The sequence below is a fragment of the Megalops cyprinoides genome, chromosome 2, assembly GCF_013368585.1.
Source record: "Megalops cyprinoides isolate fMegCyp1 chromosome 2, fMegCyp1.pri, whole genome shotgun sequence".
Taxonomy (NCBI): Eukaryota; Metazoa; Chordata; class Actinopteri; order Elopiformes; family Megalopidae; genus Megalops; species Megalops cyprinoides.
This window is the reverse complement of record NC_050584.1, coordinates 29,411,524-29,426,677: the sequence shown is the minus strand read 5'-3', so window position 1 is coordinate 29,426,677 and position 15,154 is coordinate 29,411,524. Positions and strand designations below refer to the sequence as shown.

The window sequence follows — 15,154 nt, the reverse complement described above, 5'->3', positions numbered from 1 at the left end:
AATGAAAAGAGAAAACGTTGGATTGAGCTGTCTACTTCAATGTGACTTTGTGTGACTAAATGATGTATATGAATGATTGCATCACTATAAAAACACCACAACACTTCGCTAGCTGCTGCTTTTGCCATTGCAGGTTATTATAATGAGTGACGCCATCTCAGCTGCGTGACAGTGCGCAGAGCTCCTACAGCAGAGAGCTGCGCTATCCGGAAGCGCAAATTCAACCTCTCTACAGGACTGCTGCAGCCGGCCGCGCAGTGGTTCAGCTTAAACGCCATTAATTTTGTCCATAAATTCCTTAAACTGTAGATTGTATGATGAGAAACAGAAAATAAAAGTAAATTTTAGGCTGTTAGAAGCCATTACAGAGCACGAACTTGCAACCAGTGTACATGTTTGTACTCTCTTCAAAGATTGATTTAGGTTAGGAACAGATAAAAAGCGAACTGAATTAAGTGTCCAGTGCAACGTGGCTTCGTTGTGAAAATAACGAATCAACACTTCCTTAAACTATGGGGTGACGTTTAGGGAAAAAAAATACATTTAGTGTGTATATATATTGGTTTGGTTTGCATATATATCGGTTTGATGTGTACATGTATTGGTTTGTCATGCACGCATAATTGGTTTTTCATTTTAGTTTGTATTGGTTTGTCATTTACGCACCTATTGATTTGAGTGTGATATATATTGGTTTGCTATTTACGCATCCATCGGTTTGATTGTATCTTACACTGGTTTCATTAACTCATGTATCGGTTTGACGTGCTGACGTATTGGTTTCTCATTTTCGTTTGTTTTGGTTTGTCATTCGCGCATTTGTTGGTTTGTTGTTTACCCACCTATTGGTTTGAGTGTCTCATATATTGGTTTTCCATTTACGCATCTATCGGTCCGATTTTCTCTTATATTGGTTTCATTCACTCATGTATTGGTTTGTCATTTACGTTTGTAGTGGTTTGCTACTTACACACTTGTTGGTTTGAGTGTCATTTATATTGGATGGATGTGCGTCTGTATTGGTTTGTCATTTATAATATATAAAACCGTCACCCCATATTTCAATTCAATTCAATTCATTTTTATTTGTATAGCGCTTTTTACAACACAAGTTGTCACAAAGCAGCTTTACATTGTTCCCAGGCCTGAGACCCCCTGAGAGCAAGCCTAAGGCAACAGTGGCAAGGAAAAACTCCCTATCAGGAAGAAACCTTGAGCAGAACCGGGCTCATGGGGGGGCCCATCTGCTTCTGGCCGGCACTGGGCAGATAGAACAATAGTAGTTAACAGTAGAGTAATTATAAGAATGTCTCCTAGGATGTCCGGGTCTTGGAATGCAGTTGGCTTTGATGGGCAGGGCAACGAGGTAGCAGGACTGGAAAACAGGATGAGACGCTATTTAACCCCATATTAAACCTTGTCACTGAAATAACAGAGTGGGACAGCAAAAACCCCCCGAGAGTGTGCTGTGTGGTCGTGCAAGCGTTTCTCATAATCATAGTCGTGACAAAGACCTCCCGTGGTTTTCTTACTACTGCGCAGAGCCGCGATTTCATAACGTAGTCAAAACACGATACTGCATCCACTGACTGTAGGCAAAAATCCTAGCTAGTGCAGTTTCAAGGCAAAGTGTCACATACTACGCAGCTCTACAATTAGGGTCATTTTTATATAAAATAAACATTTATACTTTTTGTGAGATATGGTAAATTAAGATTTGGATAGGCCCTAATACTCCTTATCTTTAGTCGGTGCTCCTCCTAACTGTTACAATAATGACCTGTAAAAGAAGAATACAGGAGTTCAGTAAAAAGCGTGCCCTGAGGCGGTCGCTCAAACTATCCGTCTCTTTGATTAATTTGTATAATGTAGTTACTACATTATCCCACATCATGGTCCATCAATACATGTTACACTTTTGGGGCATAAACAACATATTCACTTCCTGGTTTCACATTCGGTTGGGTATGAGCGGGCACCCTTTCATTTGTAGCGGGGAGACTGAAAGTTTTTTTTTTTTGGCAGGGGGGGGGGGTGCTTTGATCTTTGTGCTGTATTTTCTATACTGGTTTATTTTGATGGATTGTTTGTCATCATAACATTTCAACATAATAATGATGCATTCCTTTTTCTGTCTTGGTGCACTGCTTAGCTGTAAATGCACCTGACCTCTAAGGTGCAAGTGGCTGACAGCGTATGAAAATGTATGTTGCCTTTAGACAGTGCGGGGGTGAGCAGTCTGACAGGAGGCTAGAAAAAGGTACTCTTTGTTCTTTACAATATTTACATACATTTATTCATTTGGCAGGCACTTTTATCCAAACTGACTTACAAGTGAGGCAGAGTACAACACAAGCAAAAAAAAACCATAAGGATTGAACAATATTACATTTACATTTATTTATTTAGTAGAAGCTTTTATACAAAGCGACGTACAAAAGCGCATACAGTAAGTATAGCGACAGTACGGGGACAGGATGTATACAGTTCCACAATGAGACAGTAGTTCTCAGCTGAGAGCAAAGTCTGTTTGAGGATGCAGTTCTGGTTAATTTATGCAGCTACAGGTTATAGGGCAACTAACAAGATCCAAATTCAAAACAGCGTGATGAGTGCCAGAGTAAAGGTGGTAACAGCAAAAAAACAAAAACAAAAAACACAGAGCAATTTTTAACAGCCCTGATCCAGATGGGGAGCTATTAGAAGCATTACTGCCTGCAATGTTCTACAACAGTGAGTTGTGACATTATTTTGTGTTTATTTTTTTTTATAATTCTGATTCTCACTGCCAATTTCCACATGGACAAATATGAATGTGGCGGTAAGTGTGAGACAGTTGATCTCTGACCCTCCTGAGTGACCTCTGACACTGCAAGAACAAATGCAGGTCAGGTACACCTGTGGAACTCAACATAGGCAGGACGCAGCAACATTACAAGACAAACTGCAGTTTAACATCAGCAGTGACAACAGGAAACAGGAAAGAGCAACCTCAGTCAGAATTCTCCATCTGCTTGCACACATCTGACGGAGCTGCATTCGCAGAGATAAAAACACCCTGATAAGACAACTTTTGTTCATGAATAACTTCATAGTTTGAGGCAGTTTCTCAAAACAGTCAGTGAAAGTAAAATTCAGTCTAAGGCCGTTTCAAGACATTACAGAGCAGAAAGTGAAGAAAGGAAAGGTGATCCAGACATGGCATCGAGTTTGGCTCTCCCAGAAGAGGACCTCACCTGCCCCATATGCCGTGATATCTTCAGTGACCCTGTGGTCCTGCGGTGCAGCCACAGCTTCTGTAAAGCCTGTCTGCAGCAGTACTGGGCACAGGCTGTCTCTCAGGAATGTCCAGTTTGCAGAAAAACTTCATCTTTGAAATCTCCTCCTCGTAACCTGGCCTTAAAGAACCTGTGTGAGGCCTTTTCAAAGCAGAGGATTCAAAGAGCTGCTGCTGGGTCTGAAGCTCTCTGCACTCTGCACGGCAAGAAACTCAGGCTCTTCTGCCTGGAGGATGAGGAGCCGATCTGCCTCGTCTGTCAGACTTCAGAGAAGCATGAGAAACACAAACTGCGGCCTGTTCAGGAAGCAGCTCTAAAGTACAAGGTTTGAGGAAATTCATTCAGATCATGCTGTAGAACTGTAATGGCCAGCTTTAAAGTATTAACACAATGTATTCAAGAATTTTAAAAATTATCTCTGTGGAGTAAAAATCTTCCGTGTATCTTTGTAGCAATAAGTTCTGTGCTTGTAACATTTGAAGTGATATGACAATCAGAGAAAATGCTTTTTGAAATGGTGTCCATGGTTACTACTGAATTCACACTATGTGTCAGAAAGAGAAGATTGTGTTAGTTTTGGAAGAGGGGTGGTATGAGGGACATCTATAATATGCACTGAAATATGTGAAAGAACATATGAATAAATATTAAATATATGAAATATAACACTGAGTACATCAGTGTATGTGAAACAATCATTGTGAAAAGAACTGTAAAATGTCTGTTAATAAGACATTTCATCAAATATGGAAATCCATAAATAACCTGTAATGTTAATTTCTGACAGTGACAACTTAATGAATTTACTTTATTGGTAAATTAAGTAACTTTATTGGTAAATATTGGTTTCCCAAACCAATATTTCTATCCCTGAAAAATTAAGTTCCACATTGGTACCATTGAGATTGTCTGTCTGCCTATTTCATTAATAAAATTTTACCTCCACTACTTTATTTCAGGAGGAACTCCAGACTGTACTGAGACCACTGCAAAAGAAGCTACAGGCCCTTAATGAAGAGAAAATAAAGAGAGACCAGGCAGCGGAATTAATCAAGGTAGAATTCACAGTGGATGGATGAAGGTTAAATGTGCAAAATGTAGAACATAATATGTTATTTACAGAAGCAGCAAATGTCCTTCTTGTGCAGAGTCAGGCCCAGGAAACAGAGCAACAGATAAAGAAGGAGTTTGAGAAACTCCACCACTTCCTACAACAGGAAGAGGTAGTCATGATGACTGTGCTGAAAGAGGAACAGCAGCAGAAGAGTCGGGCGATGAAGGAGAGGATTGAGAAAATCTCGAAAGATATATCATGCCTCACAAATACAATCAGAGCTATAGAACAGGAGATGAAAGCTGATGACATCTCATTCTTGCAGGTAAGGGCATTTTACAACAGGAGACTCAAAGGGTTGATTGAATGTTGAATTCCTTACATGATGTAATAAATTCCAACTGCTGAAGAAATTTAAACTTGGTGACAGTTAAAATCTACCGATTATCTAATGTTGTGTCTTTATCTCAGAGCTGCAGGAATGCAATGAGCAGGTATGTAAACTCCAGCCTATCTCTGTTATCTGTCTTACTGAAGCCAAACCCACAGCAGCACTGACTCCTGTGTACTGTTACAGAGCCCAGTGCAATATGGAAGATCCAGAGACATTGACCCCAGAGGCATATATCAATGTGGCCAAATACCTGGGCAATCTGAAGTACAGAGTGTGGGAGAAGATGCTGGGGATGGTTCACTACGGTAAGTACTGGGGTCAACTTTCGCTAGGTTTCACTGAGGTCACTGATGAATTCAATTACCTTATCAGCCAATGAGGAAATGGAGAAGGTGAACAACACAACAAACTGTGACATTATCAAACAATGACCAAGGAAACACAAGAAACCACACAAAACCCACACAAAACTCACCCACTAGCAAAGAATTTTTCCGGAGATTGCACATTTGTATGGGTTCTGGCAAAGGGGGCAGTTCATCAAGATCAAGCATTACATTATATTACATTACTCTCATTCAGCAAATGCTCTTATCCAGAGTAACTTCACAAGTGTCAATTTTATCCGTTTATACAGCTGGATATTTACTGAGACAATTCTCGGTTAAGTACCTGGCCCAAGGGTACAGCAGCAGTACCTGAGCAGGGAAACAAATCAGCAACCTTTCGGTCCCTGGCCCTGCTTCCTACCACTATGCTGCACTGAAGCCTCCTTCACTTGTCTTTATGGAGTGGAAGTTTCACCCTTTGTTTTCAGTATAAGAGTGAGGGAAGTTTACAAAAAATGTCCATGTACAATGCACTTGAACGGTAGCAGTACTAGAAGTAATAGAAGTAGTATTCTATTGTTCCAAAACATTTATACGAACAACAGTGTCCCTCACTTTTTACTGGTTCACTCACTGATTGGCTGAAGTCCAGTTCATATATACAGTTTTCCAGTTGTCTTTGAATACTGAAGTTAACAGCAGCATATTGATTCTCAGTTCATTATACTCAAAAGTATTTGTACCAAGCTACTGTTTGATTCAAACACAGCCTATATGATGTGTGACACATTATTCTGATACAGGTATGACCATAAGGGGGTGAATTCTATTCAAAGTATAGGTGACATGTAAACATATACCACAGTAATGTCATTTTACATGTAAAGGAAGTTGCTGCCATTGAACTGTCATTACACATGCTTCTCTCAAAAAGACAGTGTCTATACTCAGTACTCTCTCTCTCTCTTTCCCTTAAGCTCCTGTGACCCTTGACCCAAACACCAAAGGTGCCAATCTCATCCTGTCTGAGGATCTGACCAGTGTCCGATACAGTGAGGAAAGGGCGCAGAATCTCGATGACCCAGAGACCTTTGGTACTCTTCCTTGGGTGCTGGGTTCTGTGGGTTTCAGTTCAGGGAGACACAGCTGGGATGTTGAGGTTGGAGAAAATCCTTACTGGAATTTGGGTGTAATTAAGTTTAAAAAATCTGGTGACGGGTACACTGACTGGAATAGGGTAGAACAATTTTGGAATATAGGCCGTAGGGGTGGGAAATATGAAGCAAGGAACACAGCAGAAGATTTTGCGAAGGTTAGACTGCCTGTCAGAAGAAGAGCAAAAAAAGTCAGAGTTCAGCTGGACTGGGATGCAGGGGAGCTGTCCTTCTCTGACCCCACGGACAGCACTCCTCTGCACACATTTAAACACAGATTCACTGGGAAGGTTTTTCCTATCTTTATCACAAAGTCTGACTCTGCTCCTCTGAGAATCTGCCAACTGCAGGTGTCTGCACCAGTACACAGACACAGGATACACTGTGTACACTGTGAAGAAAATAAAGAGGTAGTCACTCCAATATAATGGTAAAAGAAGCACCCAGAGAGGGTAAGTTACTTGCTCACTTACCCACTGCCATTCTTATGGGAATATGGCTTATCCACCAATTATACTCCTTCATCAATGAACTTCTCCATTGTTAGTCTATGGATAAATGCGTATTCAGTATGGAATATGATATATGTCTCCTGCTTTGCATTTTTAAATCAGGCCTAGAATACTGCACCGAGCTGAAAAGAGTCTATTATTCTAAAAATGTTGAAATATTTTCAGTTTCATTTTCAAGGCATTTTTGTGGCAGATTATTTCTACATCAGTTACTTTTTTTATTTGCTTTTAGAGCTTTTTCCTTAGTGGAATTTGAATTAAAAGGGCTAAATAACTAGTTGAATAAATCAGAAGTAGATAAATAATTCTTGCTGTTGTTATGTCCTGAAAACATTTTTACATATTAATTTGCAGCATTTCTCATGGTTTTATTTGTAGTTGCAATCCAATACTGTAAATTCTGTTTTCACTGTTTTCTTTGACAATAAATGAGAAGGGAACAATCTGAACTGACATAACTTTGTTGTGTAAGAAAATAAAAGACACTTAAATCAACTTGTCACTCAAACCACAAAGAGGGAATCACCTCTCTCATGTGAAATAAACATGAGTGTGTGTGTGTGTGTGTGTGTGTGTGTGTGAGAGAGAGAGAGAGAGAGAGAGAGAGAGATAGAGAGAGAGACAGAGAGAGAGAGAGAGAGAGCTTGTTTGTGCCTGTGAATGATGTATGTGTGTATATCCATCATGACCTGCACTGAATTATAACATTTGAAGAAATCTATTTCAATGACATTAATGGCACTATCTATCTAAATGGAGAAAAGTTTCATTTATGTTTCTCAAAATGTTGGCTTAAATTCTTTCCATGGCACAATTTAAGAGAAATGAGGATACAAGAAAATACACAAATAAACAAATAAATAATCATTTCAATTATTACTTTCAGTGCTGTTTCCCAGTATTCACACTGTATACAAAAAAGAGGAGAGGAGGACAGTTCTATGTGGCACCAAAAAGAGACTCATGAAAGTATCATTAACTGGCATCTGATTACCATTCTAACACCATTGTAATCATCATTCTAACAATCACACATTCTAACTTACAATGATTGAATACTAACTTACAATGCTGTAAAAGTTAAGCTAAACTACATTAGAATTCATGTAGTACCTGAGTGATCAGAGTTACGCCATGACGCACAGGACAGTTTTTCTGGGAGCCTAGGTGAAGTCTAAACTGGTGTCTTGTCAGTCATTGTTGAGGGATGGTGAACGCTGCTAAATGTTTGACGAGCTCCAGAGCACAGCAGCGTCATGCTGTAAGGGACCTTTCCTACACAGGAAGGAACAAAATGCCCAGGTAATGTTTTGTTTTGCTCGTTTCATTTTTTCTAGGGGTTAAAGGAATAGAGGGAAGAGAATACACTGTATTCTCTGTTCCAATACTCAAAAAAATAAAAATGAATCACAGATCAAACTAAAGGGACAAGGAGAGAGACCATCACTGAAAATAAACACTCTCCTGCAAAAACGCCTCTTCAAAAAATACAGTACCTTCATAAATATAAGCCATAGAAGTCAAACCATCAACTAATGTTGGTGTTGCTGTAAATTATCAAGGGAAAAGCAACACAAAATGTTTTGTGTTTTTTGTGTGAACGGAAGACCCCACCAGCATCATCCTTCCTGTCCCATGCTGCATTGCCTGACCTACCTATCGACCTCACTGCGTACGAACAATGTTGGAAAATGTGTCACATGACTTCATATCTGCAGTATGGCACTATCTCATAGATTTTTTTTTTAATTATGACACTCTTTATATGGGTCAGCAAAAAGCACCTTAGAGTCACATATTTCTCAAAACGCACAAAGGAGATTCATTTAGGTCACAAGTCACATGATGTACTCGTGTTGCTGAAATCAGTTTCATACAACCATGTACTCCTAAATGGACCACAGTTTGTGGTTCTTCTGCTTCTCTGAAGTCTGATAGATAAGGCAAATGAACTCCTCACTGCCTGGACAGCTTGAGTTTCTTGCTGTGCATTGTGGATTTAATTTCACTTCACACACCACCTGCAACAAAATCTGTCACAGTGTTATTCGTGGAATATGTTAATCATTTCTTCAATGATTCCTGATCTTTTGTTAAACATAGAGCTGCTGTTTTAGTCTTCCTTTATCCTCCTTTATGAAGTTTTTCCACCACTGAACATATTGTCTTGAAGTCTCTGTGTTGCTTGAAGCAGTGTAGCAGAGCTGAAATAAGTAGGATGTGTGAGCCCTGCGTAAAGCCAGCAGGGAAGCAGGTAGCTGAACAGTTGCAGCGGTTGTGTCACTCCCTGAGACTTGGTTAGCTAGCGTTGTTGCCGATAGGCTAGGGGCAAATTGTCTTTAGCTCAACTGGTAACAACGCTGGCAGTAAGGGGGTGGCAGTGAGAACCCCGGGTTGAAACTCATTTGCTCGCTGACCCATGTAACATCTAGTGCAAAGACACAACACAGACAACACCTGTTACAGCAGCATGGCTGTGAACACCCATACCTGCTTCCTGTCAGGAACTTGTGAGTGTCAGTGCTCATGTGCCCTACAGGGGACAGCGTCCATCTGCAGAACTTTCATACCCTTCAGTAGGGCAGGAGGGTGAAACAGATATAGCTCAGTCAGATCACTGGGCTGACAACTGAGAGTCATGGATTCAGACTCAGTTTTTTTTTCTTCAGCTGTTACATTCCCTGGAAAAGAAAAGCAGCCTTGAAAGTGACTAAAATAGGCTACCTTCATAACATGCTAGAAGTTATTTGTTGTTGTGATCATTTACTCTACTGGGTCGAGACAGTGCAATTTTATTGTTTGCAAAAACCTAACCTTAATCCTCTAATATAAATCCACCTGGATAAACATCTTACAGGTAAACCTCCCAGAGCAGGGTAAAGGGTAAACTACAGGTAAAGACATGAAAAGGTAAAGAAAGGCTGTTCTCCACACTTAAGCCCATTTTTCTTTCCACATTTTTAGAATCCTGGATTTTGAATCAGGAAAAATGTTTAAAAATGATTTCCTAAGTGCCTCAGTTAATGCACTTCTCCAATTTACATCTGAGGTGTTCCCTTACCTACAGATAAATAAATGTATATATGTACATATTCGACCATTTTTCCTTTGTTCCAACCTTTGGTTGATCCAGTCAGAGGGGGTGGGGCAGAGGCTCCGGATGGAGGCGGAGCTACAGGTAAGGCCTGCAGGAGCTTTCTAAAGTGAGGTGACAAAACACCAGCAAGCACAGTTGAATCACCAGACATTGTACCACGAGAAAAGAGCTGTGAAAGGATCTCGTCTTCCATCTGTAGAAACTATACTTTTCTTAACAGCAAAGCTCTGGACAGAATTTTCCATTTGGTTTTGATACAGCAATCCAACGCTGATCACCATCCGGACTGCTACACAGGTAGAATGGAAGTTGCTAGCCCTCACCTGGAAGAGGAGCTCACCTGTCCTGTGTGCAGTGCCACCTGTGGTGACCCCGTGACCCTGAAATGCAGCCACAGCTTCTGCAGACCCTGTGTCTCCCTGGAAGAGCCCCACGAGTGTCCCATCTGCAGAGGCACAGAGCCCGGTGAGATGCAGCACCCTAACCTGGCTCCAGGGTGCCTGCGTGAGACCCCCCTGCAAGAGAGAGGGCCAAAAGCTGCCGCCCCCACCATCACCGCCACTGCTGCCCCACGAGGTCCTGGGTCCCGGGAGCCCTGCAGACTGCACGGCCAGGAACTTGAGCTCTTTTGCCTGCAGGACCAGGTGCCAGTCTGCGATGAGTGCGTTTCGGGCCCACACAAAGATCACATGGCCTGCCTTGTGAGGAAGGCCGTGCGGCATCGGAAGGTAAGATCTGCCACCACCACCCTGTACCTCTTCACCATGCTTTTCAAACATTCTGCTTCAAAATTCACATATAAAAATCCCTGCCGTACAAATCAAGAGAAATATTACCATCCACAGACAGTTAAAAACTCCCAGAAAGTATTCAAGTCTTCGCTGGAGATGAAGGCCTCTCCCTCTCCTACATTGTGTCCTCGAACCTGGCTCCAATGTGTTTCCTCTGGATGTGTCCTTGTGCCACTGTTTTATTGATTTGACAAACAGATCAGGTTGAAATTTTCCATTTATATTTCATTACTGTCATTTAGCAGAGACTTATACAGGTTTCAATTTTGACATCCATGTATACAGCTGGGTATTTACTGTTGCTGTTCTGGGTTAGGTACCTTGCCCAAGGGTGCAGCAACCTTTCGTTTGAGAATGTAAAATTGTGACTTTTGTGAGTGAATGTGCAGTGTAAATTGTATATCAGTTTAGCCTAGTCAAACTGGAATTTACTGAAAGGGTTTGCAAAACCTGCACATTCCTGAGGTAAAGGTGTGCCAGACAATTTCTCACCTCATCAGACTCTTTTCGGCATAACTGATTGCTTTGGGATGGAGAGACATTCCGTGCTACAGACTGTGTTTCTCAATCGTTTCCCTCATTAACACAACACTGAGGGAGTCGTTCTGGCCTATGGAAAGCGGTTTACAATTTGCATGTATACTTAACCCACAAAAGCATTTCAACGATCAGTGAACGATACTGCCAGGTGAGAGTCACCCTATTCACAAAGGCACACTAACAGCATGTTCCTGCAGATTCACGTGTGATTTTGTAATTTAAAAGATTATGAACATATAATAACCTTTAAAAATAGTTATTGTGATTTTAAGTAAGTAATTTAGCACAAGTGTGTTACTGTAAATGTAGATCCCTATGATGTACATGCACAAGTTTTATATTTTGGGTACCTTAGCAGAGTTTGTTGTTGAAACAAGACTGTATTTTCATTACATGGGGATGGTCTTTTGTACCAGATCTATGTTTTCCCCCATTTATTGGTTGTAACTGAACAGTAGATGACAGGCCATCAGTTAGGGCCTTTGCATTCAGCACCTTCGCCTTTTTTGTGACAGCAGTGCTTTTATCACAATTGTTTATTCCGATGTTCCAGTGGGAGGAGGAGACGTGAAACCAAATCAATCCACACATCTGTCTGGTAGCAGACCTAGTCTGTGACACATTCATGGCCCACGGCATGCCCTCTTTCTTTAAAATGAGACATTGTGTCTTGTCATTTTTCAGGATATGTAGGAACCTCCATGTTTTTGTTGAGTTTTTTAATATTTTATTTTTCAATATGAATATGCTGCCCCCTGCTCCAAGCTAAGGGGCTACCACTGGTTATAATTCACAGAATAGTGTGCAGATCATGTGTGAAAATAAAAAAAGAAGATTTCCTGTAATCTACGTCCTCAAGATTCAAAATGTTCAATTTTTTAAAAAAAGTTCAGTCACTACTACTATGCGCTCTGACTACCATACCAACGAGCCAGGCTCTCTGGTGTTGTGGTCAAAGCTGCAGTTTGGTACCCTATAGATCTGGGTTTGAGGCCGAGTGGGGTGACTGCTCTTGGCCTTTGCTACAGACTTCATGGGTGGGTTCTTTATATATGGTCTTATTAAGACAAACAACTATTTTTGTGAAACTAGTAATGTTAAGCATCCACTCAAATGAAACTCAAAAAAGACTTCTTCCATTACAAGTCCAAAGTTGCGATTTTAAAAAATGTTATGCTTGTAATCCAAAGGTGGCCAGTTTCAGTGATTTCAATGGGTGAATTTTACTCATTGTTAAAACACCTTAAAGGGGTCTCATACACTGAGTGGTCTTTTAAATGATATTCAGTGCACAGTTGTCTTCAATGCAATGATATTCAAAGGCAAAAAACTGTGTAAATGAATGGAAACAGATGTGTCTTGAGTCTCTGTTCTGATTCCGCTCCTCCATTTTGTTTCAGGAAGCACTCAGGACTATGCAAAAGACTCTGCGAGTAAAACTGGGAGCTTTCAGAGCGGCTAAAGACAGCTGTGATCAGAGGGCACAGCTTATCAGGGTAAGCCATACCTCACGCTCACCCGTCATCAACTTCCATTCTTCACAGACTCACGTGGTTTGAGCTTCCACGTTAAAGCAGGAGGTTATGGGTTCAATCCCCTGCTGAGTCATAGCATCTTACCACTTTGACCAGCATCCTACAGTGCATCATAGAAATGCATTGCTGATATGTGATGAACAGGCGCCCTCTGCTGGTGGTTCACTTGTACATCACACTCCAGAGATCAGAAAAGGCTGTAATTTTCACATTATAGTTATGAACCTCTACTATTAGCTGCATGGGCTGTAGGCAGGTCTTACTTACTCAAAAACAACACGTCCATCTTCCCAGAGCCAGTTGCTGGAGACAGAGAGGCGGATGAGGGAGGAGTACGAGAGACTCCACGAGTTCCTGCGAAAGGACATGGCTGCCAGTCTAGATGCCCTGCGCTTGGAGGAGGACCAGATGACCAATAAGTTGACAATGAGGACAGAGAAGCTTGAGAAAGAAATCGTGTCCCTTTCAGACAAGCTCCAGTCCATCAAACAGGCCATGGATGATCAGGACATCCCCTTCCTGCAGGTAATGCATGGCCTACTCTGCTGCTCGTTCCATCGCTGTCATATAAAGAGATAACCCTCGGGGAGAATCATCAGAACACAGGCATAAGGCACTGTCAGCATTTTTGTTGTTGTTGTGGTGCACTATAATTGTAAGTATGTTATTATATATCTGTGTGTGATGGATGTTTAATTGATGTTTAACTATTTAACTGACAACGACAGCAGTTACCACTACTATTTGTAACTTTAAAATTAAAATACAAACCAACAATAATACGGGGCATCCCCACCTTAAAGAGTTTTTCATTTCGTCAGGGTGAGGTAGAATTTCAAGAACACTTTCACAATAAAATGCCAGCTATCAAGTGTCACGTTTGCCTACACAATTATCAACTTTTTCTTAACAGCATTTAACTGTATTCCTCTTGTTTGTCTGTTTCAGAATTACAAAGACACAAAGAGCAGGTATGTAAAATCCAGTGTTGTGTTGTATTATACTAATGTTGTTGTACTGAAGCCAAACCCACAGCAGCTCTGACCCCTGTGTGCTGTTTCAGGGCCCAGTGTACAGTGCAGGATCCAGGCAGGCTTTCAGGAGTGCAGATTGATGTGGCCAAACACCTGGGCAACCTGAGACTGAGAGTGCTGAAGAATATGCTGGGTATTGTTAAATACAGTAAGTACCATGGGCATGAGGTCAAAGGTCACAGTTATGGAGTTATGCAATCACAGTGCATGCCTCATCAAGATTACATAACACATTCATAAGCGCTACATGAATATCCATAAACACTTATGCCAGCCACCATCAGAAGTGACATTACTTTTTCTATTCTGATTTGGAAAATGTCTGATGGTAATGTCACTTTTTATACATTTTATACTCTGTAACAGCCTATGTCGGGTGGCGTGATAGTTTATGAATTTGGCCTACCTTACATTATTGTCATTTAGCAGATGCCCCAGAATAACTTACATACAGCAGGTTACAATTTTATCTATTTGTGCACCTGGATATTTACTGAAGTAATTCTGGGTTAAGGGTACAACAGCAAGGAATTGAACCAGCAACCTTTTGGTTGCACCACACTGCTGCTCCTAAGTGGGACTAATTGTATATGAAAGCAGGACCCTTCATAGAAATAGTCACTGAGGTAAATGTAAATGTTGAAATATTTCCCATCATGCTCGAGTACTCAAGTCAGTCCTGACATCTCTGTGCCTTTCCCCTTCCAGCGCCCGTGGTCCTGAACCCCAACACAGCGCATCCCAGCCTCTCAGTCTCCGCTGACCTGACCAGCGCCATGTGCGACAAGAAGGAGCATCTCCCCAATGACCCCGGGAGGGTTACTTCCATGCCATGGGTGCTGGGCTCCGTGGGCTACAGCTCGGGTAGGCGTACCTGGGACGTCGATGTGGCCGGTGTGCCTGCCTGGGGGGTGGGCGTGGTCGGGGAGTCCGTCTGTAAGGGCGGAGCGGCCACGCCCGGGCCGGAGCTGGCCGCCTGCTACGTGATGTACAGGGATGGGGAGTACACCTCAAACCCCCCAGTGAGCCTGGCGGTGTCAGGGACCCTCCCGACGATCCGGGTGCAGCTGGATTTTGACAGTGGAAGCCTCTCTTTTTGTGACCCCCATGAAGACAGGCCTCTGGTGGTATTCCCGCTGAGGGAGAAGGTGTTCCCGTTTTTTTCTGTACACCCCACCTCCGATGTTCCCCTGCGCATCAGTGGCATCAGGCTGAGCATCTACCATCTTTAGACAGCAGCTTCTCAACCTTATGGTGACCTCTGACCCCTCATAAAGGAAGACGGAGGGAAGGAAGGTGGTGGTGTCTTTTTTTCCTATTACAATTTCACTAATGTTCACTTATTATAATAAACAACTTACCCAGGCAAAGTGATTTATTGTTTTATTTTGTGTGTGTATTTTTTGAACTGGTGATATTTTCAAATCACATTGCTA

General features: G+C 41.7%; 2 protein-coding genes across 3 annotated transcripts; both read left to right on the top strand.

The window, feature by feature from the left end:
• The first annotated feature begins 3,114 nt into the window (after positions 1-3,114).
• Positions 3,115-6,830, top strand: LOC118770155 (tripartite motif-containing protein 35-like). 2 transcript variants are annotated; one of them, XM_036517642.1, is made up of 6 exons: positions 3,115-3,603; positions 4,238-4,333; positions 4,427-4,657; positions 4,804-4,826; positions 4,910-5,031; positions 6,033-6,830. In XM_036517642.1, exons 1-6 carry the CDS (start codon positions 3,199-3,201, stop codon positions 6,635-6,637), a joined length of 1,482 nt encoding a protein of 493 aa, XP_036373535.1. In that variant the 5' UTR covers positions 3,115-3,198; the 3' UTR covers positions 6,638-6,830. The 2 variants fall into 2 exon arrangements, with proteins under 2 accessions (XP_036373535.1, XP_036373545.1); XM_036517652.1 differs by lacking the exon at positions 4,804-4,826 and having other exon boundaries at positions 4,427-4,689.
• Positions 6,831-10,120: 3,290 nt separating this feature from the next.
• LOC118770842 (tripartite motif-containing protein 35-like) lies at positions 10,121-14,950 on the top strand. The gene is made up of 6 exons (XM_036518576.1): positions 10,121-10,546; positions 12,550-12,645; positions 12,979-13,209; positions 13,633-13,655; positions 13,748-13,851; positions 14,427-14,950. Exons 1-6 carry the CDS (start codon positions 10,121-10,123, stop codon positions 14,948-14,950), a joined length of 1,404 nt encoding a protein of 467 aa, XP_036374469.1.
• The last annotated feature ends 204 nt before the right edge of the window (positions 14,951-15,154 follow it).

Coding starts and splice junctions, on each gene's coding strand:
- LOC118770155 (XM_036517652.1), top strand. CDS start 3,199: ATGGCATCGAGTTTGGCTCTCCCAGAAGAGGACCTCACCTGCCCCATA. Junction 4,334..4,426: donor AGGCAGCGGAATTAATCAAG/GTAGAATTCACA, acceptor CTTCTTGTGCAG/AGTCAGGCCCAGGAAACAGA. Junction 5,032..6,032: donor GCTGGGGATGGTTCACTACG/GTAAGTACTGGG, acceptor CTTTCCCTTAAG/CTCCTGTGACCCTTGACCCA.
- LOC118770842 (XM_036518576.1), top strand. CDS start 10,121: ATGGAAGTTGCTAGCCCTCACCTGGAAGAGGAGCTCACCTGTCCTGTG. Junction 13,210..13,632: donor AGGACATCCCCTTCCTGCAG/GTAATGCATGGC, acceptor TGTCTGTTTCAG/AATTACAAAGACACAAAGAG. Junction 13,656..13,747: donor TACAAAGACACAAAGAGCAG/GTATGTAAAATC, acceptor GTGCTGTTTCAG/GGCCCAGTGTACAGTGCAGG.